The following is a 23,436-nucleotide window of genomic DNA, read 5'->3' on the forward strand; positions in this document are numbered from 1 at the left end:
CGATGGGACCAGATGCCATGATTTTAGTTTTCTGAATGTTGAGCTTTAAGCCAACTTTTTCACTCTCCTCTTTCTCTTTCATCAAGAGGCTCTTTAGCTCTTCTTCACTTTCTGCCATAAGGGTGGGGTCATCTGCATATCTGAGGTTATTGATATTTCTCCCAGCAATCTTGATTCCAGCTTGTGCTTCATCCAGCCCAGCATTTCTCATGATGTACTCTGCATAGAAGTTAAATAAGCAAGGTGACTATATACAGCCTTGACGCACTCCTTTTCCTATTCCTATTTGGAACCAGTCTGTTGTTCCATGTCCAGTTCTAACTGTTGCTTCCTGACATGCATACAGATTTCTCAAGAGGCAGGTCAGGTGGTCTGGTATTCCCATCTCTTGAAGAATTTTCCACAGTTTGTTGTGATCCACACAGTCAAAGGCTTTGGCATAGTCATTAGAGAAGAAATAGATGTTTTTCTGGAACTCTCTTGCTTTTTCGATGATCCAATGGAGTTGCCAATTTGATCTCTGGTTCCTCTGCCTTTTCTGAAATCAGCTTGAACATCTCAAAGTTCACAGATCACATATTGCTGAAGCCTGGCTTGTAGAATTTTAAGCATTACAGTAAAGTAAAGCATTAATTTACTACCGTGTGAGATGAGTGCAATTGTGCAGTAGTTTGAGCATTCTTTGGGATTGCCTTTCTTTGGGATTGAAATGAAAACTAACCTTTTCCAGTCCTGTGGCCACTGCTGCGTTTTCCAGATTTGCTGGAATACTGAGTGCAGCACTTTCACAGGATCATCTTTTAGGATTTGAAATAGCTCAACTGGAATTACATCACGTCCACTAGCTTTGTTCATAGTGATGCTCCTTAGGCCCACTTGACTTCACATTCCAAGATGTCTGGATCAAGGTGAGTGATCACACCACCGTGATTATCTGGGTCATAAAGATCTTTTTTGTATAGTTCTTCTGTGTATTCTTGCCACCTCTTCTTAATATCTTCTGCTTCTGTTAGGTCCATACCATTTCTGTCCTTTATTGAGCCCATCTTTGCATGAAATGTTCCCTTTGTGTCTCTAATTTTCTTGAAGAGATCTCTCGTCTTTCCTATTCTACTATTTTCCTCTATTTCTTTGCACTGATCACTGAGGAAGGCTTTCTTATCTCTCCTTGCTATTCTTTGGAACTCTGCATTCAAATGGGTATATCTTTCCTTTTCTCCTTTGCTTTTCACTGCTCTTCTTTTCACAGCTATTTGTAAGGCCTCTTCAGACAGCCATTTTGCTTTTTTGCATTTCTTTTTCTTGGCAATGATCTTGCCCCCTGTCTCCTGTTCAATGTCACAAACCTTTGTCCATAGTTCATCAGGCACTCTGTCTATCAGAAATAGTCCCTCAAATCTATTTCTCACTTCCATTGTATAATCGTTAGGGATTTGATTTAGGTCATACCTGAATGGTCTAGTAGTTTTCCCTACTTCAATTTAAGTCTGAATTTGGCAATAAGGAATACATGATCATGGGAAGCAACCCAAGTGTGCATTAAAATGAAAGACAAATATTACATAATATCATTTTATGTGGAATATTAAAAATAATACCAAAAAACTTTTTACAAACAAAAACAGACTCACAGACATTGAAAACAAACCTATGGTTACCAAAGGAGAAGGAGAGAGGATAGAAAGAAGTATGGAATTAACAAATACACACTAGTACATATAAAATCGGTGAACAAAGACCTACTGTATAGAACAGAGAACTATATTCAATACACTGTAATAACTTATTATAACAGAAAGGAATCTTAAAATATATATACACACATATATGTATGAATTACTTTGCTGTACCCCTAAACTTTAACACAATGTTGTAAATCAGCTATGTGTGTGTATATTAGTCTCTCAGTTGTATCCAACTCTTTCTGACCCCATGGACTGTAGCTCACCAGGCTCCTTTGTCCATGGAATTCTCCAAGAAAGAATACTGGAGTGGGTAGTCATTCCCTTCTCCAAGGGTAAATCAGCTATACTTCAACTTAAATAAATAAAAAGTTTTTAATGAAATATATAAACAAAAAAAGAATTTGGCTGTGGTTATACCAAACTTAGGATGACTATGACAAACCTGAGATAGAATGTAAAGTTAGAATGTTAAGATATAAATTTGGAATTTAGAATAAAATTAGGGATTGAATAAAATCATATTATTAGTTTTTTATTGGGGTACAGTTGATTTACAATGTTGTGCTAGTTTCAAGTGTACAGCAGAGTGAATCTGTTACATATATACATATATTCATTCTTTTTCAGATTTTTTTCCCATATAGGTCTTTACAGAGCTTGGAATAGAGTTCCCTGTGCTATATAGTAGATACTTCTCAGTTATCTATTAAACTATGGATTTAAATAACATGAGACATAAAAGTTGACAAAGAAAGGAAGCTAACCAAGACATCAGCCCTAATATATACTGGTATTTAAAGATTGGAAACAGAAATAAGAAAGGGCCAGAAAGAGACATAGGTGATTACATAGTGGATGGAAACAAGAAGCATGATGGTTCTGAAATATTAATAAACAATGTGTTTCAAGGATAAAAGATGAAGATTAATTTCTACTTGAATGTGTAACAGAGTTTATTGGCAACCCTCTAAACAGTGCACTGCCATCTTGGAGTTATCATCAGAGCTGAGTAGATTTAAGATATATGCAAATAAAATGGTAAATTAAACTATGTTAATCTGTCTTTATTGAAAGGTTTCCTTAAAATGAAGCTAACAGGATTTTTGAAAGATCATGGTTTTACACAGATAAAGGTAATAACAGAGAAGACAGAGCAGTATTTTCAAAACTATAAGTCAAATGTGCTAATGGTTCCTGCCTTAGCAAATCCAGGTTAACTGAACACTACATGGGTGATAGGATATAGTGGGAGGCAATATTAATGAAGCACAGAGCCACAGAAAAACAGACAAATTGTGAAAATTTTATTCCTTTGCAGAGGGAAGTGTCAAATGCTATTGAAATTCTATTTAAGCTTCTCTCCATCTCTGTATGAATTGAAAACTGTGTTTCTCTCATCCAAAGATGGGAGATTTATGTTCCACAAAGGATGATCAGAGCAATCTGAGGGACATGAAACACTGAAAACTTTCGCTTCCAGAGCCAATATAGCCAGGCATATAATCCATTAATAACAACAAGAGTGGTAGCAATGAACATCAACATTTTAGGAATCAGTGAGCTAAAATGGACCGGAATGGGCAAAGTTAATTTGGATGACCATTGTATCTACTACCATGGGCAAGAATCCCTTAGACTAAATGAGGTAGCCCTCATAATATACAAAGAGTACAAAATGCAGTACTTGGGTGCAATCTCAAAACTGACAGAATGATCTTTGTTCATTTCCAAAGCAAACCATTCAATATCACGGTAACCCAAGTCTATGTCCCAACCACTAATGCTGAAGAGCCAAAGTTGAACAATTCTATGATGACCTACAAGACCTTCTAGAACTAACACCAAAAAAAAAAAAAAACAAAACAAAACAACTTCTTTCATCATAGGGGACTGAAATGCAAAAGTAGGAAATCAAGAGATACCTGGAGTAACAGGCAAGTTTGGCCTTGGAGTACAAAATGAAGTAGGGCAAAGGCTAATAGAGTTTTGCCAAGAGAACACACTGGTCATAGCAAACACCCTCTTTGAACAACACAAGAGAAGACTCTACACATGGGCATCACCAGATGGTCAAAACCCAAATCAGATTGATTATATTCTTTGCAGCCAAAGATACAGAAGCTGTATACAGTCAGCAAAAATAAGACCGGGAGCTGACTGTGGCATCAGATCATGAACTCCTTACTGCCAAATTCAGACTTAAATTGAAGAAAGTAGGAAAAACCACTAGGCCATTCAGGTATGACCTAAATCAAATCCCTTATGATTATACAGTGCAAGTGCTACAGTCCATAGGGTCTCAAAGAGTCAGACTCAACTGAAGCAACTTAGTATGCATGCACATAGCCTTTAACCCAGAGGGAGTATTATTCCACTGCCTTGCATTCTGTGATTTCTGCTTAGTCCCTTATCATCAAGAGATATGCAGAAGTGAAATAAACCTTCCTTTGATTAGTGAGATGGTCTTTGAACACTGAACTTTCAGTTCTCAGAAAGCAACTGTCAGAAACAACTGGAAATGCTTGAAAGTTTTGTTCTCCTCCTTTGTGACTTTGTGCCTCATTTTGAATGAATGGTTTCTTTCTTTTTGTTATTGACAAAGGTGAAGAAAAAAAGCATAAATCCCATAAATATGTTTCCCTGTGTACCTAAGCATGGTTTCAACTCTTTGTTGTTTAGTCACTAAGTGGTGTCTAACTCTTTTCAGTCCCATGGACTGTAGCCTGCCAGTCTCCTCTGTCCATGGCATTTCTCAGGCAAGAATATTGGAGTGGGGTTGCCATTTCCTTCTCCAGAGCATCTTCCCAATCCGTGGATCAAACACATATTTCCTTCTTGGCAGGCAGATTCTTTACCACTGAGTCTTGTTTCATTTGTTACTTGTATTATTACCTTTATTTCAACCTCCAAACATTATTTTTCTCAACTCCAAGATATGCATATTTTACATGATTTTTTCACTTCAATCTTACCTTTACAACTAAGGGCTCCATCGTCATTAGCTATTCAATTATCCCCCAGTATAGCTATTTGATTTGTCCTATTGCTATAATGTATGCAGGCATTTCTGTTGACTCAAGTAAATTTTATCAATAATATTTCTTCAAAGTGTTATCTTTTCAAGTGGCTGAAGTGAAAATTTTGTCCAAAATATGCTCAGGTCACTTCATTTAGACCTACATCACTGAATTTTAATATTTCTTTTCTATTCATGGAAATTAAGAAAAATTTTATTTGTGCATATTTAAAAGATAAATTTGCATGCACCATGTTATATATTCCTTAGGTGATGAAAATATTCTTAATAGAGGAGGCCAGGTAATATACCCTATAGTACCTCTGGAAGCAGTGGTCTAAGACCCTCCAAATCAGTGTTTGTGGCTATTTTATAACATATAGATGTCATAATAACCAGATTGAATACACATGTTAATTAAAAGGCAAAGTAATTATTTCAACATACAAAGTGAAAGTGAAAGTCTCTCGGTGGTGTCCAACTCTTTGTGATCCCATGGCCTATACAGCCCATGGAATTCTCCCGGCCAGAATACTGGAGTGGGTGGCCTTTCCCTTCTCCAGGAGATCTTCGCAACCCAGGAATCGAACCCAACTCTCCTGCTTTGCAGGCGGATTCTTTACCAGCTGAGCCACAAGGGAAGCCCAAGAATACTGGAATGGGTAGCCTATCCCTTCTCCAGTGGATCTTTCCGGCCCAGAAATCAAACCAGGGTCTCCTGCATTGCAGGTGGATTCTATACCAACTGAGTTATCAGGAAAGCATACCAACTGAATAATAAAAGCCTAACTATCTCAAAGAGGAGAAGGAATATTTTAAAGGTGAGCATGAGAACTGCTATTTCTAAAAGTTCTCTCAAGTCAGAATACTCAGTCATTTTATACCCATTTTCACTTTGAGAACAACACTCATTGGATAAAACTGAACTCTCAGCTACTGGGAATATATGAGAATGTGTGTGCCTTCCTGCAGTGTTAAGTACATCTGTGTGTTTTTGTGCACATTCATGTGGGTTCAATTTGAAAGATAGATTTTGCATTAAATTGGAATGATCTTCCCATTTTTATATTATATTTACTCTGATCTTTTTATTTTCTTCTTCAGAAAGAACTCCAGTGAAAATAGGTAAATTTTTCAAAAACCTTATTGCTCCCAGCACCATTGAAATGATGGTTTCTTGTTGCATTGATGCCTTTTGCCTTTTAATCTATAACACTCCATTGGCTTGCTCTTCTCTGGTATATCTACCTTCCCTCTCAATTAAATATTTATGCACTTCTTTCTTAAGTTACTTGAAGTTAATTTCCTTTCACTTTCCCATTTTCCTTCATTTTCCATTCTTACTTCATTTATTTCATATCATTCTTTACCTATGGATTTAGACTTTTTTTCCTTTCTAGAGACTTTCAATAGTTTCTTGGAGAACTGGTGAGATGAAAGGCAATTAGGTTCACAGGCATATTTTGCTGTCTTTCTAAAACACATCCAAAGATAGGAACTCTCACATATACCAAGTTCAAGAGATCAAGTCTATTAATATATCAATGATATATCCCAAAAATTTAGAGACAAGAGAAGATGTCTCTCTTCCCTGGTTTTCTCCATCCATTGTCCTCTGAAACATGAGTAAATTTCAATCACTAGTTAAAATGAATTTGAGGCTCATTTATTCAATTCTTTTTAAAATATTCTCAAAATATTTCCAGGTATACAAATAATTTTACATGATTCTCTTGGAAAAATTTTAATGAGCAATCATTCTGTTCTTTTTATTTTTGCATTTTCATTAACATAATTTTAATTGCCAAATTGACCCTCCTGATACATAATTATAGAAAGACCTATATCTCAGGAATTGGTCTATTATACATATCTCTAAAATATCAGTTTTCATTAAAATTTCATGAGATGCAATTACCAAAGATGATGTCAAATATTTTTCATACTACAGGGATATAGTTTTTTTAATTGAACCATCAGCTCAGTTCAGTCGCTCAGTCATGTCCAATTGTTTGCAGCTGCATGGACTGCAGCATGCTGGCCTCCCTGTCCACCGCCAACTCCGGAGTTTACTCAAACTCACGTCCATCGACTTGGTGATGCCATCTAACCTTCTCATCCTCTGTCATCCCCTTCTCCTCCTGCCCCTAATCCTTCCCAGCATCAGGGTCTTTTCCAGTGAGTCAACTCTTCTCATCAGGTGGCCAAAGTATTGGAGTTTCAGCTTCAACATCAGTTCTTCAAATGAAAACCCAGGACTGATTTCCTTTAGGATGGACTGGTTGGATCCCCTTGCAGTCCAAGGTACTCTCAAGAGTCTTCTCCAACAACATAGTTCAAAAGTATCAATTCTTCAGCAATCAGCTTTCTTTACGGTCCAACTCTCACATCCATACATGACTACTGGAAAAACCATAGCCTTGACTAAATGGGCCTTTGTTAACAAAGTAACGTCTATGCTTTTTAATATGCTGTCTAGGTTGCTCATAGCTTTCCTTCCAGGGAGTAAGCATCTTAATTTCATGACTGCAATCACCACTGCAGTGATTTTGGAGCCCCCCAAAATAAAACCATCCACTGTTTCCACTGTTTCCTCATCTATTTGCCATGAAGTGATTCGATCGGATGCCATGATCTTAATTTTCTGAATGTTGAGCTTTAAGCCAAATTTTCACCCTCCTCTTTCACTTTAATCAGGAGGCTCTTTAGTTATTCTTCACTTTCTGCCTTAAGGGTGGTGATATCTGCATATCTCAGGTTATTGATAATTCTCCCAGTAATCTGATTCCAGCTGGTGCTTCACCCAGCCCAGCGTCTCTCATGATGTACTCTGCATATAAGTTAAATAAGCAGGGTGACAGTATACAGCCTAGCCGTGCTCCTTTTCCTATTTGGAACCAGTCTGTTGTTCCATGTCCAGTTCTAACTGTTGCTTCCTGACCTGCATTCAGGTTTCTCAAGAGGCAGGTCACATGGCCTGGTATTCCCATCTCTTTCAGAAATTTCCACAGTTTATTATGAACCACAGTCAAAGGTTTTGGCATAGTCAATAAAGCAGAAATAGATATTTTTCCGGAACTCTCTTCCTTTCTCGATGATCCAACACATGTTGGCAATTTGATCTCTGATTCCTCTGCCTTTTCTAAAACCAGCTTGAATATCTGGAAGTTCACTGTTCACATATTGCTGAAGCCTGACTTGGAGAATTTTGAGCATTACTTTACTAGCATGTGAGATGAATGCAATTGTGCTGTAGTTTGAGCATTCTCTGGCATTGCCTTTCTTTGGGATTAGAATGAAAACTGACCTTTTCCAGGTCTGTGGCCACTGCTGAGTTTTCCAAATTTGCTGGCATATGGCGTGAAGCACTTTCACAGCATCATCTTTTAGGATTTGAAATAGCTCAGCTGGAATTCCATAACCTCCACTAGCTTTGTTCATAATGATGCTTCCTAAGGCCCACTTGATTTCACATTCCAGAATGTCTGGCTCTAGGTGAGTGATCACACCATTGTGATTATCTGGGTCATAAAGATGTTTTTTGTACAGTTCTTCTGTGTATTCTTGCCACCTCTTCTTAATATCTTCTGCTTCTGTTAGGTCCATACCGTTTCTGTCCTTTACTGAGCCCATCTTTGCATGAAGTGTTCTCTTGGTATCTCTAATTTTCTTGAAGAGATCTCTCGTCTTTCCCATTCTATTGTTTTCCTCTACTTCTCTGTACTGATCACTGAGGAAGGCTTTCTTATCTCTCCTTGCTCTTCTTTGGAACTCTGCATTCAGATACTTCAATCTTTCCTTTTCTCCTTTGCTTTTCACTGCTCTTCTTTTCACAGCTATTTGTAAGACCTCTTCAAACAGCCATTTTGCCTTTTTGTGTTTCGTTTCTTCAGGATGGTCTTAATCCCTCTCTCCTGTACAATGTCACAAACCTCTGTTCATAGTTCATCAGGCACACTGTCTCTCAGATATAGCCCCTTAAATCTATTTCTAACTTCCACCGTATAGTCATAAGAGATTTGATTTAGGTCATACCTGAATGGTCTTGTGGTTTTCCTCACTTTCTTCAATTTAAGTCTGAATTTGGCAGTAAGGAGTTCATTATCTGAGCCACAGTCAGCTCCCAGTCTTGTTTTGGCTGACTGTATAGAGCTTCTCCATCTTTGGCTGCAAAGAATGTAATCAATCTGATTTCGGTGTTGACCATCTGGTGATGTCCATGTGCAGAGTCTTCTTTTGTGTTGTTGAAGAGGCTGTTTGCTATGACCAGTGCATTCTCATGGCAAAACTCTATCAGCCTTTGCTGTGCTTCATTCTGTACTCCAAGGCCAAATTTGCCTGTTACTCCAGGTGTTTCTTGACCTCCTACTTTTGCATTCCAGTGCCTTATAATGAAAAGGACATCTTTTTTGGGGGTGTTAGTTCTAAAAGATCTTGTAGGTCTTCATAGAACCATTCAACTTCAGCTTCTTCAGCATTAGTGGTCAGGGCATAGACTTGCATTACTGTGATATTGGATGGCTTGCCTTGGAAATGAACAGAGATCATTCTGTCATTTTTGAGATTGCATCCAAGTATTACATTTCGGACTCTTTTGTTGACCATGATGACTACTCCATTTCTTCTAAGAGATTCTTGCCCACAGTAGTAGATATAATGGTCATCTGAGTTAAATTCACCCATTCCAATCCATTTTAGTTCACTGATTCCTAGAATGTCAACGTTCACTCTTGCTATCTCCTTTGACCACTCCTTGACCACTTCCAATTTGCCTTGATTCATGGACGTAACATTCCAGGTTCCCATGCAATATTGCTCTTACAGCATCAGACCTTGCTTCTATCACCAGTCACACCCACAAGTTGGTGTTGTTTTTGCTTTGGCTCCATCTATTCATTCTTTCTGGAGTTCTTCCTCCACTGATCTCTAGTAGCATATTGGGCATCTACCTACCTGGGGAGTTCATCTTTCAGGGTCCTATCTTTTTGCCTTTTCATACTGTTCATGGGGTTCCCAAGGCAAGAATACTGAAGTGGTTTGCCATTCCCTTTTCCAGTGGACCACATTTTGTCAGAACTCTCCACCATGACCCATCCGTATTGGGTGGCCCTACACAACATGGCTTAGTTTCATTGAGTCAGAGGAGGCTGTGGTCCATGTGATCAGATTAGATAGTTTTCTATGATTGTGATTTCAGTCTGTCTGCCCTCTGATGCCCTCTCTCAGTGCTTACCGTCTTAGTAGTGTTTCTCTTACCTTGGACATGGGGTGTTCCTTCACGGCTGCTCCAGCAAAGCACAGCTGCTGCTCCTTAGCCTGGACGTGGGGTCTCTCTTCACGGCCACCGCTCCTGACACAGCACTGGGAGCAGCCGAGAGGAGAGACCCCACGTCCAAAGTATTCCCAAAAGACTTTAAAATGCTTGCTTTCCTGATGTCTTACTATATACCAGTTTTCAGTCAATATACCATCCTTGCCTTGCACTATTCAGATCTCTGCCATTCTAAGGAAATATTTTGCTTGTTGACTTCTCCCATAGTACTCCCTTTTCTGGTCTTTCAAAACCTGAATTATATCTGAAATCCTTCATTGGTCACATGTAAACTTGAGGGTCATTCTTACACTGCCCTAAATTCTACTATTCCAAGTATTAAAATATTTTTCACCATTTTCCCTTCCAATTTGTTTTATATCTGAAGAGAAGAATTTTAATTCATTGTTCCTTACTTTTATTCACACAACTGTCAATTTGGTCAATTTGGTCAACTGCAAGTACTTCAAATATTTGTGGAAAGATTTGGTATTGTTAGGAACTTTAAAAATAATACATATCTCTTAACTTGAATATGCAAATGAAGCCACAAACTATAGTCTTCAATGCTTTCAAAAATTTTTCCCATAAGATGCAAAATTATCCATTAAAATTTAAGTATCCTATTTTCTAATGACATTTTTCAGTGTATTTTTATTTGCAGAGAAAAATCAGATTATCTCTTTAATGCATGCAGGCACTGCTACATACACTACTTTGAACAAATGAGTGATTCTTTTTCTGCTTAGTTCCTCATCTCTTTTTAACCAATTCTGTTTTCATGGGCGCATGTTTACATTTTTTTTCTGAAAATGTAGTCACGATAAGATGAGCTTCATTTTGCCATGGGCTAAAATAGCAGTTCACCGGAAAGAAAATCATGTCATCATTGCTTAACAAAGTGTGAATAGAGATTCCTAAGAACCAAACCCTGCATTTTCTCTTGAAGCAGTCCAGTATTCTCTAATTCACTGTTTGTGAATGCTTTATGCAACATAGCTACGATAATTGTGAGACTTAATAATGTATATTTAGTAGCAGCCAAAGAATTTATTAAAGGTAATCTACCAAACCATAACAGCCCATGAAGTGTCCAAATAATTCAAGAACATTTTTGCAATGTACACATCACTACTAATATGCCTGAAATTTTTCCTTGAGTCAGCAAGATTGTTCCTTTTCTTCCTTTAATTTTTGATCAAGACCAAAGGACACTGTCAGAAGCTTTGGCACATTCTGTATATCAGCACGTTTGTGTATGTGGTTGCACTTGTTTAAATCTTATTACATTTTATGTGAATTTTTCACTAAATTTGAATTTCCCTTGTGCTTTAAGCACACTATACTTACCTGTGTGTTTTCTTTTAATTTTTCCTTTAATCTTTGGAAAAAAATAGATAAATTTCCCTGAAAACATTTTTATTCCAATAAGCTTTAAACAACTACTTTCTTGGTTCTATTCACATTCCCATTCTTTTTATCTATATGCCCAAATTTCATTCACACTTTATCTTATTCTTTACTCTTCTCTCCTCAAAGTTTTTGTTTATGGACTTTTGTCATATTAAATTTTTTCTATCTATTACCCTCACCTGATTCTTTCTCAGTGCTTCTTGTTTCATTTCCTATATTCCCTCCCTATATACCCTGTCTTCTTCTCTCATCCAGAGCCTTGTCAGTTTCACTACGAATTTTGTGAGATGAAGGGGATGAGTCCGATGGGCATGTGGTTTACATTCTGTATTTATTTTCTGGTACACTTTCCATAACTTAGGGTTTCTGTCATGTATTCAAAGTTCAAGGAGTCTTTAATATGTCACTGATACCTCTCCAAACTTTAAGACCAGACTCTATATTTGCTGACTGAGTTTTTTCCAAGTCTTATCCTTTCAAAGACTGTGCAAATTCAGGTGTACCTTGTAGATCCAGTGTGGGCTGTAGGGTCACGTGTTCAATGCCCTAGACCATTCACTGGAATCTTCTCTCAGGCACAGATACTTTACATACCACTTTTCGGTTTAATTTTCTCTCATACCATAGGAATTTTACTGTCTTTTTCTTGCATTTTATTGACATAAGTATTCATGTGTCGCACTGCAATAACTTTTAAGTGTTTGTGGAAGGACTTTATATATTGAGCAAGATTGTTTATAACATATTTCTCCATTTTGAAATTTTGTATGAATGACATGAGAGGCTAGAGTTCTAGGATACTCCTAAATATATATATATATATATATATATATATATATATACTTTTTAACAAAACACCATTATAACCATTAAAAGCTTAACAACCTTCCTTTTATAGAGATTTTTTCAATTATATTTTTGGGTACAGATTAGATGGAACTAAGGAATACATCTCTTTAATGCATGAAGGACTTCATAAGACTACTGCTATTGATAGAGTTTTAGCTAGATGGGTGCTTTTGTTGTAGGCTCCCTCATGATTTCTTAAGCACTTTAAGCACTCATGTATGTGTGCATGTTTGGATTGTATTCTGAAAAAAAGGAGAAAGACCAGTGAAACATGTATGATTGATACATATTGTTTATCCCAGAGGAAATCTTCTTCTACCTCATAGTGTCATTTTCCATCTCTATAACTTTTACATCAGGTGGTGTGCGTGTGTGTGTGTGTGTGTGTGTGTGTGTGTGTGTGTGTGTGATATACCTTTGCCCCTGTTTGACAAGGCATCCTTTGGAAATATTTGCTTCCAATTTAAAAAATATTGGTCATTTTGAAACTTGGAGTAAGCTATAAAAGCATTCCATATTTCTGTTCTCCTCCCATCAGATGCAGCCAATTTCTTTGTTGCAGTTTTCATTGCTGTTTTCTTTGTTTATATCATATAATAGAGTTATTTTAAACTTAACATCCTTCTTCTAAATTTTCTATTATAATTTTATCTTCAAAGAGAATGGAATTTAGGAATATATTTCTTTAATGCATGTAGCAGGATTCATATGACTATTGTTATACATTATTTCTGAAAAAGGAATGCCTTTTCTCTCTGCTTCCTCACCTCTTTTTAAGCTATTCTCTTGTTCAAAGCTGTGAGTCCCCAATTTATTCTGAAAAATGTAGAAGGTTTAATATAGGACCAATGACAGACATTGTTTATCCAAGAGGAAATTCTATTCTATCTCCTTCCCCAGTGTCATTTCTTGTCTTGATTCCTTTAACATCAAGGGTGAATGAAAGTAAAACAATCTTTTCTCTGATTTCTAGAAAGGTCTTCAAATCTTACAAAAAATTAGGTCGTGTTTGAACCACAGAGTAAACTATGGGAGTTTTTCCAATTTTTCTTTGTTTCTTCCTCACATTGGATTATCATTTTAAATGCATTTTGAGTTCTTTTTCCTTTTTTAGGTGAAGAGAAAAAGGTCAAGTTTCCAACGTAAAGGCATCTTCCTTGCTTACCTAGTCATGGATTCATTCTTTTCTAGTACCTTTGTCTTTAAGTCCCAATACATAATTTTATGTAGTTTTGTCTCATTATTTTGTCTTTTCAAGTGAAATTCACCATCATTATTTCTCATTCAATTTCCCCAGTTATCACTTCTTTGTCACTTTGCTTTAATTGGTTTAAACAGACCCTTCCTGCTGTGTAAATTTTATTAATCGTGCATTTCTAACGTATTGGCATCCTTAGGAACTAATGTGAAAGTTTGTCCCACATATGCCCAGTCATTTTATTTCAATCCCCATATGCCATGTCTAGAGCATCATTTCCTTTCTTTCATGTGATTTAATTAAGATGAACTTCATTTAGCCATCAATTGAAATATTAATCTATGTTTTAAAAGTTATAGTTGACTCAGTTGTAAAAAATTTTGTGAAAACAAGCACCCAGGAACCTAACTTGGTATTTTGTCTATTAGCAGTGGTTCAGACTCCTTTAATTCAGTGAGTGTGGCTACTATGTACAGCTAGTGCTAGTAAAATAATAAGCAATGACTCTGTATTTAGTAGCAGTCAAGGAACTTATGAAGGTTAACCTCCAACTAATTAGAAAGTTAAACAATTTGAATGGTATCAACATAATTTTTATAAGATAATAATTGGAAGAAATAATGATTTTTTTCCAATTGAGAAAGTTCACTCATTTTTATCCTTTTCATTTTTTAAAGAAATTCTTTGCAAAAATTACATAAAACCATGTCAGAAACATTTTTTATTACAACTCTTCCAGATATTTTTCCTAAGTAAATTCATTGTTTCTTCTTTTACATTCTTAACCAATATTCTCCTGGAAAAGGTAAATTTCAACTGCTCTGTGTACATGTGTGTGTGTGTGTGTGTTTGCATGAGTGTGTGTATTTTGTGGGTTGGCCCGCATCCTGCTACATTTAACACTGCATATGAATTGGCATTAAATTTATATTTTCCTTCTTTTTCTGTTCTCTAACACTTATATGGATCTTTTTACTTTATTTTTCTAATCAGGGTTTGAATTTTGGTAAATTTCTCTGACAACATTTATACTCCAATAAGCCTCTTAAATGACTGCTTTCTCACAGTCTTTCCTATTCCTTTTATCTATATGCCATCTTTTGGCATACCCTACCCCTCAATGTCTGTTATTTTGCTTCATAAGCGTCATCTATATTAAGTTGTCTCCATTTCTGTTTTCCTACCCTCTACTGTCGTTCTTTTCCATCCCTTTATTTTTTCAAAACAGATGTTCCTTCCCTATAACCACTGCCTTCTACTCTGTAGTCTTTCCAGAGTTTCAGTGTGCATTTTATAAAACAAAAAAGAAGAAACTGTTGGGTACATGATTACATTCTGTTCTTATTTTCAGAAAACTATCCATTGTTAGTACATTTGTTATATATTCAAAGTTCAAAGGCCATTATTATGCAATCGATACCTCCCCAAATCATAGGAGATGAGCCAAAACTCCATTCTTTCTGAGTGAAGCTTCTTGGTCTATGGTCCTTTTAAGGACTATGTAAACTCAGATATCCTTCATGGTTCCAGTGTGAGGTTTAGACTCCCTCTTCCATTGACCTTGATCATAACACCCAAGTACCCTAAATGCAAACATTTACATGGCATTCCTTGGCTTTATTTTCTTTCATACTGTCCTAATTGTTCCATCTTTTCCTTCATTTTTATTCTGACATCATTATTAATTTAGCAATTATACTTATTTTGGTAAAAGGACTTTTAATTTAAGGAAGTATGCAATACAATTCTCGATATAAATTGTTATGTGAATGACATGAGAAACTAGAGTCCTACAATACATCTAAAAGATTTTTTCATAATACAGTATTAAAAAAAAAACCCAAAATTTAGCAACTTTGTTTTGCTAATGATGGTTTCCAATCATTTTTTGTTTACAAGTTTAATGAACTTAGCAACACACCTCTTCTTTATACTGAGCAGACTTCATAAAACTAGTTACAGATACAATTTTAGACTGAGGGATACTATTGTAGACCTCTTTATAACTTGCTAAAATGTGACTCATGTATGTGTGCTTGGTTCCCTCCACCCTAAAAAAAGAAGAAGGTCCACTGAAAGATGAACAATTGATATTGTTTGCCTTTGTAGCCCTATTCTACCTCCTCTCCTTGAGTCATTATATGTCTTTGCTACTTTGGTCCAGGAATTGGAGTTGGAGATGGTGGGATATAATACAACAGTAACTCTGATTACAAGATGTCCTGTGGAACATTACCTTTACACTTTGGTCAACTTGACTTATGGAGTCAACTACAGAAGGATTTTAAATTTCTGCTCTCTTTTTTTTTACATGTGTTAAATTACATGTGTTGTGAGAATAGACTTTGCCTTCTCTACTTTTCCCGAGGATTGGGGTCTGTAAGGAATATATAGTTTCCGGGTTATGCCAAGGAATTCGGCTACTTGTTGAGTGATTTGGGAGGTAAAACCTGGCCATTATCAGATTGGAGGGAGAGTGGGAGGCCAAAACAAGGGATGATTTCTCATATGATAAACTGTGTTATCTCTGAGTCAGTTTCTGATCTCATAGGCAAAGCCTCAATCCACCCTGAAGAAGTGTCTACTAGAGTAAGCATGAGTTTTATTTTTCATGTTGGAAGCATATGAGTGAAGTCAATTTACCAGTCCTCCCCTGGGATATGGCATTGAGCCTGATGTGTTGGGAGAGGAGCAGATAATGCAAGACTGAGTGATTTGTTGTAGGAGTGAAAGGTTAGGATAGGTGATAAGAGGTCTTAAGAGATGATAAAGAGGTTTAGTGCCTATGAGTAGGGCCTGATGAGTGTGGAGGGCCTGATGAATGTCCATAAGAATCTATGTGGCCTGAGATTTGGGGAGGAGATAGCGGCTCTGTTTTTGTAACCTTTCTCCTTGTGGTTGTGCTCCCTCTTGTAATAATCACGGTTTTTCTTCAGGGAAGGAAAGAGGCTTTCTGTTGGGGATTACCATGAGTTGTTGAGCAGGTGATGGGAGTGAGGCTTATTTTGCTTCTCTGTCTGTGGCATTGTTGCCCTGTTTAATGGGGTCTGAGGTCACCTGGTGACCTGGACAATATTTGATGCCTACTTCAGTTGGCATGTTACCTGCGTTTAAAAGCTGGAGTACAAATGGGGCATTAGTTATGGGAGAGCCTTTAATAAATAGGAGCCCTCATTGCTTCAAGATGGCAGCATGTGAGTGTATGATGTAGAAAGTATATTTAGAATCAGTGTATATGTTTGCTCTCTTGTTAGCTATGATGGTAAGTGCTCTAGTTAGTGCAAAAAGCTCTATCTTTTCAAAAGAGGTTCCTGAGGGGATGGGTTGGGAATCAATAATTTCAGACAACTGCATATGCAGCTATCTTTTTTTCCCTTCTGATGTAGAGGAGCTGCCATCAGTATAACAAGTAAAATCAGGGTTATTTAAAGGGGCTGAGGAAATGTGGGAGAAATGGGGCATCAGGTATTCTAATGCCTCTTTGCAAGTATGGATGGGGGACTCAGAAAAATTAGGGATAAGTGTGGCAAAGTTAAGTGTAGGACAGCATTCAAAGAAGAACTTGGGAGATTCAAGAAGGGTGTCATGAATTAGTTGGATGTGTAAAAGAGAGAGAAGGGTCATCGATTTGTGAGAAAGTAAGTCCTTAAGTCATGTGGTGAACGAATGACAGTGGGTGCTTCAAAAGTAAGTTTTTTACTTTCCTGAACAAGGAGTGCAGCTGCTGCCAGAGCACATAGACAGGCTGGCCATCCTTGAATTGTGGTATCTAATTGCTTTCATAGATAAGTGATAAGGTCGATGTGGGGGGGGGAGGGGTATGGGGGGGGCTGATTTTGTCCCAAAACTCCTAGGGCAATTTGTGTCTCTCAGTAGTGTAGAGTATAAAGGGACAAGAAAGGTCAGAAAGTGTTAGAGCTGGGGCTGAGATAATGGCTTGCTTAAGGGTGTTAAAGCATGAATGGGTATCTGATTTTAGCTCTAGGGATTCTGAAAGATCTCCTCTGGTGGTTGATATAGGGGTTGTGCCAAGAGGGCAAAATTAGGAATCCAAAATTAGATATCCAGCTAAGCCCAAGAAGGACAGCATCTCTGCTGAGAGCTGCTCAGTCATGGCTGACTCTGTGACCCCATGGACTATATCCTGCAAAGACTTGGCATAACCAGACAAAAAGCTTGCTGAGAATCCTAGTCTATTTCACTGGCTGCCAGATGTAGACCATATGTTACCTTGGTATGCAGAGAACACACTCTCAAAACAGGAAAAAATCTGAGAAGAAGAGGTAGAAAATTTACATCTCAAAGACAAAAGGACAAAAGTACAAGTTCCCCCTTGGAAGAGTTTTTTGTTTTTTTTTTTCCTTTAAAGTCAGAATTCTAAATAGATGATCCATCAAGCAAGGTCTTTTTTATTTTTCATTTTATTTTTAAATTAATTAATTTATTTATTTTACTTTACAATATTGTATTGGTTCTGCCATACATTGACTTGAATCCACCATGGGTGTACATGTCTTCCCTATCCTGAACCCCTCTCCCACCTCCCACCCCATCCCATCCCTCTTGGACATCAGAGTGCACCAGCCCCGAGCAGTGTATCATGCATCAAACCTGGACTGGCGATTTGTTTCACATATGATAATTTACATGTCTCAATGCCATTCTCCCATATCATCCCACCCTCACCCTCTCCCACAGAGTCCAAAAGACTCTTCAATACATCTATGTGTATTTTGCTGTCTCGCATACAGGGTTATCATTACCATTTTCTAAATTCCATACATATGCAATAGGATACTGTATTGGTGTCTTCCTTTCTGGCTTACTTCACTCGGTATAATAGGCTACAGTTTCATCCACCTCATTAAAACTGATTCAAATGTAGTCTTTTTAATGGTGGACTAATATTCCATTGGGTATATGTACCACACCTTTCTTACCCATTTGTCTGCTCTTGGACATCTAGGCTGTTTCCATGTCCTGGCTATTATAAACAGTGCTGCGATGAACATTGGGGTACATGTGTCTCTTTCAATTCTGGTTTCCTCATCGTGTATGCCCAGCAGTGGGATTGCTGGGTCATAAGGCAGTTCTCTTTCCAGTTTTTTAAGGAATCTCCACACTGTTCTCCAGAGCAGCTGTATTAGTTGGCAATTCCCACCAACAGTGTAAGAGGGTACCCTTTTCTCCACAACCTCTCCAGCATTTATTGCTTGTAGACTTTTGGATAGCAGCCATCCTGACTGGCGTGTAATGGTACCTCATTGAGGTTTTGATTTGTATTTCTCTGATAATGATTGATGCTGTTGAGCATCTTTTCATGTGTTTGTTAGCCATCTGTATGTCTTCTTTGGAGAAATGTCTGTTTAATTCTTTGGCCCACTTTTTGACTGGGTCTTTTATTTTTTTGGAATTGAGCTGCAGGAGTTGCTTGTATATTTTTGAGATTAATTCTTTGTCTGTTGCTTCATTTGCTATTATTTTCTCCCATTCTGAAGGCTGTCTTTTCACCTTGCTTATAGTTTCCTTTGTTGTGCAGAAGCTTTTAATTTTAATTAGGTCCCATTTGTTTATTTTTGCATTTATTTCCAATATTCTGGGAGGTGGGTCATAGAGAATCCTGCTGTGGTTTATGTCGAAGAGTGTCTTACCTATGTTCTCCTCTAGCAGTTTTATAGTTTCTGGTCTTACATTTAGATCTTTAATCTATTTTGAGTTTATTTTTGTGTATGGTGTTAGAAAGTGTTCTAGTTTCATTCTTTTACAAGTGGTTGACTGGTTTTCCCCGGACCACTTGTAAAAGAAATTGTCTTTTCTCCATTGTATATTCATGCCTCCTTTGTCAAAATAAGGTGTTTGTAGGTGTGTGGATTTATCTCTGGGCTTTCTATTTTGTTCCATTGATCTATATTTCTGTCTTTGTGCCAGGACCATACTGTCTTGATGACTGTGGCTTTGTAGTACAACCTGAAGTCAGGCAGGTTGATTCCTCCAGTTCCATTCTTCTTTCTCAAGATTGCTTTGGCTATTCAAGGTTTTTTGTATTTCCATACAAATTGTGAAATTATTTGTTCTAGTTCTCAAGAATACCATTGGTAGCTTGATAGGGATTGCATTGAATCTATAGATTGCTTTGGGTAGTATACTCATTTTCACTGAGTTGATTCTTCCGATCCATGAACTAGGTATATGTCTCCATCTGTTTGTGTCCTCTTTGATTTCTTTCATCAGTGTTTTATAGTTCTCTATATATAGGTCTTTTGTTTCTTTGGGTAGATATATTCCTAAGTATTTTATACTTTTCGTTGCAATGGTGAATGGAATTGCTTCCTTAATTTCTCTTTCTGTTTTCTCATTATTGGTGTATAGGAATACAAGGGATTTCTGTGTGTTAATTTTATATCCTGCAACTTTACTGTATTCATTGATTAGGTCTAGTAATTTTCTGGAAGAGTCTTTAGGGTTTTTTATGTAGAGGATCATGTCATCTGCAAACAGTGAGAGTTTTACTTCTTTTCCAATCTGGATTCCTTTTATTTCTTTTTCTGCTCTGATTGCTGTGGCCAAAACTTCCAAAACTATATTGAATAGTAGTGGTGAGAATGGGCACCCTTGCCTTTTTCCTGGCTTTAGGGGAAATGCTTTCAATATTTCACCACTGAGGATAATTTTTGCTGAGGGTTTGTCATATATAGCTTTTATAATATTGAGGTATGTTCCTTCTATTCCTGCTTTCTGGAGGGATTTTATCATAAATGGATGTTGAATTTTGTCAAAGACCTTCTCTGCATCTATTGAGATAATCATATGGTTTTTATTTTTCAATTTGTTAATGTGGTGTATCACACTGATTGATTTGCAGATATTGAAGAATCCTTGCATCCCTGGGATAAAGCTCACTTGGTCATGATGTATGATCTTTTCAATATGTTGTTGGATTCTGTTTGCTAGAATTTTGTTAAGGATATTTGCATCTATGTTCATCAGTGATATTGGCCTATAGTTTTCCTTTTGGGGGGCATCTTTTCAGGTTTTGGTATTAAGGTGATGGTGGACTCATATAATGAGTTTGGAAGTTTACCTTCCTCTGCAATTTTCTGGAAGAGTTTCAGTAGGATAGGTATTAGTTCTTCTCGAAATTTTTAGTAGAATTCAGCTCTGAAGCCATCTGGTCCTGGGCTTTTGTTTGTTGGAAGGTTTCTGATTACACTTTCAATTTCCGTGCTTGTGATGGGTCTGTTGAGATTTTCTATTTCTTCTTGGTTCAATTTTGGAAAGTTGTACTTTTCGAAGAATTTGTTCATTTCTTCCAAGTTGTCCATTTTATTTGCATATAGTTGCTGATAATAGTATCTTCTGATCCTTTGCATTTCTCTGTTGTCTCTTGTGATCTCTCCATTTTCATTTCTAATTTTGTTGATTTGATTCTTCTCCCTTTGTTTCTTGATGAGTCTGGCTAATGGCTTGTCAATTTTATTTACCTTCTCAAAGAACCAGCTTTTGGTTTTGTTGATTTTTGCTATGCTCTCTTTTGCTTCTTTTTCATTTATTTCTGCCCTAATTTTAAAGATTTCTTTCCTTCTACTAACCCCGGGGTTCTTCATTTCTTCCTTTTCCTGTTGCTTTGGGTGTAGAGTTAGGTTATTTATTTGACTTTTTTCTTGTTTCTTGAGGTAAGCCTTTATAGCTATGAACCTCCCCTTTAGCACTGCTTTTATAGTGTCCCATAGGTTTGGGGTTGTTGTGTTTTCATTTTCATTCATTTCTATGCATATTTTGATTTCTTTTTTTATTTCTTCTATGATTTGTTGGTTATTCAGCAATGTGTTGTTCAGCTTCCATATGTTGCAATTTTTAATAGTTTTTCTTCTGTAATTGACATCTAATCTTACTGCATTGTGGTCAGAAAAGATACTTGGAATGATTTCAATTTTTTTGAATTTATCTAGGCTAGATTTATGACCCAGGGTGTGATCTATCCTGGAGACAGTTCCGTGTGCACTTGAGAAAAAGGTGATATTCATTGTTTTGGGGTGAAATGTCCTATAGATATCAATTAGGTCTAACTGGTATACTGTATCATTTCAAGTTTGTGTTTCCTTGTTAATTGTCTGTTTAGTTGATCTATCCATAGGTGTGAGTTGAGTTTTAAAGACTCCCACTACTATTGTGTCATTATTAATTTCCCCTTTCATACTTGTTAGCATTTGTCTTACATATTGTTGTGCTACTATTTTGGGTGCATGTATATTTATGATTCTTATATCTTCTTCTTGGTTTGATCCTTTGATCATGATGTAGTGTCCTTCTTTGTCTCTTTTCACAGCCTTTGTTTTAAAGTCTATTTTATCTGATATGAGTATTGCTACTCCTGCTTTATTTTGGTCTCTATTTGGTCTCCATATATTTTTCCAGCCCTTCACTTTCAGTCTGTATGCATCCCTTGTTTTGAGGTGGGTCTCTTGTAGACAACATATATACGGGTCTTGCTTTTGTATCCATTCAGCCAGTCTTTGTATTTTGGTTGGGACATTCAACCCATATACATTTAAGGTAATTATTGATCAGTATGATCCTGTTGCCATTTTCTTTATTGTTTTGGGTTTGAGTTTATACACCCTTTCAGTGTTTCCTGTCTAGAGAAGATCCTTTAGCATCTGTTGGATAGCTGGTTTCGTGGTGCTGAATTCTCTCAGCTTTTGCTTATCTGTAAAGCTTTTTATTTCTCCTCCATATTTGAATGTGATCCTTGCTGGGTACAGTAATCTATGCTGTAGGTTATTTTCCTTCATCACTTTAAGTATGTCCTGCCATTCCCTTCTGGCCTGAAGAATTTCTGTTGAAACATCAGCTGTTATCCTTATGGGCATCCCCTTCTGTGTTATTTGTTGTTTCTCCCTTGCTGCTTTTAATGCTTGTTCTTTGTGTTTGATCTTTGTTAATTTGATTAATATGTATCATGGGGTGTTTTGCCTTGGGTTTATCCTGTTTTGGGACTCTCTGGGTTTCTTGGACTTGGGTGATTATTTCCTTCCCCATGTTAGGGAAGTTTTCAACTATTATCTCCTCAAGCTCTACTAGGACTCCTATGATTGTAATGTTGGGGCATTTAACATTGTCCCAGAGGTCTCTGGGGTGGTCCTCATTTCTTTTAATTCTTTTTTCTTTTTCCCTCTCTGTTTCATTTATTTCTACCATTCTATCTTCTACCTCACTTATCCTATCTTCTGCCTCCATTATTCTATTGTTGATTCACTCCAGAGCATTTTTTATCTCATTTATTGCATTATTCATTATATATTGACTCTTTTTTATTTCATCTAGGTCTTTGTTAAACCTTTCTTGTATCTTCTCAATCCTTGTCTCCAGGCTATATATCTGTAACTCCAATTTCCTTTCAAGATTTTGGATCATTTTCACTGTCATTATTTGGAATTCTTTATCAGGTAGTGTCCCTATCTCTTCCTCTTTTGTTTGGTTTGGTGGGCATGTATCCTGTTCCTTTACCTGCTGGGTATTTCTCTGCCTTTTCATCTTGTTTGTATTGCTGTGTTTGGGGTGGCCTTTCTGTATTCTGGCAGTTGGTGGTTCTTCTTTATTGTGGAGGTTCCCTGCTGCGGGTGGGGTTGGACAGGTGACTTGTGAAGGTTTTCTGGTTAGGGAAGCTTGTGTCGGTGTTCTGCTGGGTGGACCTGGGTTTCTTCTCTCTGGAGTGCAATGAAGTGTCCAGTAATAAGTTTTGAGATGTCATGGAGTTCAGGTGGAGGGGAGAAGTATGTTTTTGGTTCCTTTGTTGGTCACCAAACCAAAATTTTTGACTGAAAAACAAATGCACAAGCTAAAAGTTTCAAGCTATGTTTTATCTGGGAACCTTACTCAGGACTACAACCTGGGAGACAGGATCTCAGAGAGTTCTGAGGAACTCTTCCAGAGAGGTAAGAAAGGATTCAAGATATCTTGGAGT

General features: G+C 37.0%; 1 protein-coding gene across 1 annotated transcript in view; it reads left to right on the forward strand.

The window, feature by feature from the left end:
• The window catches only part of LOC122697222 (butyrophilin subfamily 1 member A1-like), a 217,972-nt gene that overhangs the window by 181,483 nt on the left and 13,053 nt on the right, over positions 1-23,436 (forward strand). The window contains exon 6 of the mRNA XM_043907749.1: positions 5,806-5,826. Within this exon, the coding sequence (XP_043763684.1) occupies positions 5,806-5,826 (21 nt within the window). The remainder of the gene's footprint in view (positions 1-5,805; positions 5,827-23,436) is intronic.

This window comes from Cervus elaphus, chromosome 7 (assembly GCF_910594005.1).
Source record: "Cervus elaphus chromosome 7, mCerEla1.1, whole genome shotgun sequence".
In the NCBI taxonomy this organism is placed as follows: Eukaryota; Metazoa; Chordata; class Mammalia; order Artiodactyla; family Cervidae; genus Cervus; species Cervus elaphus.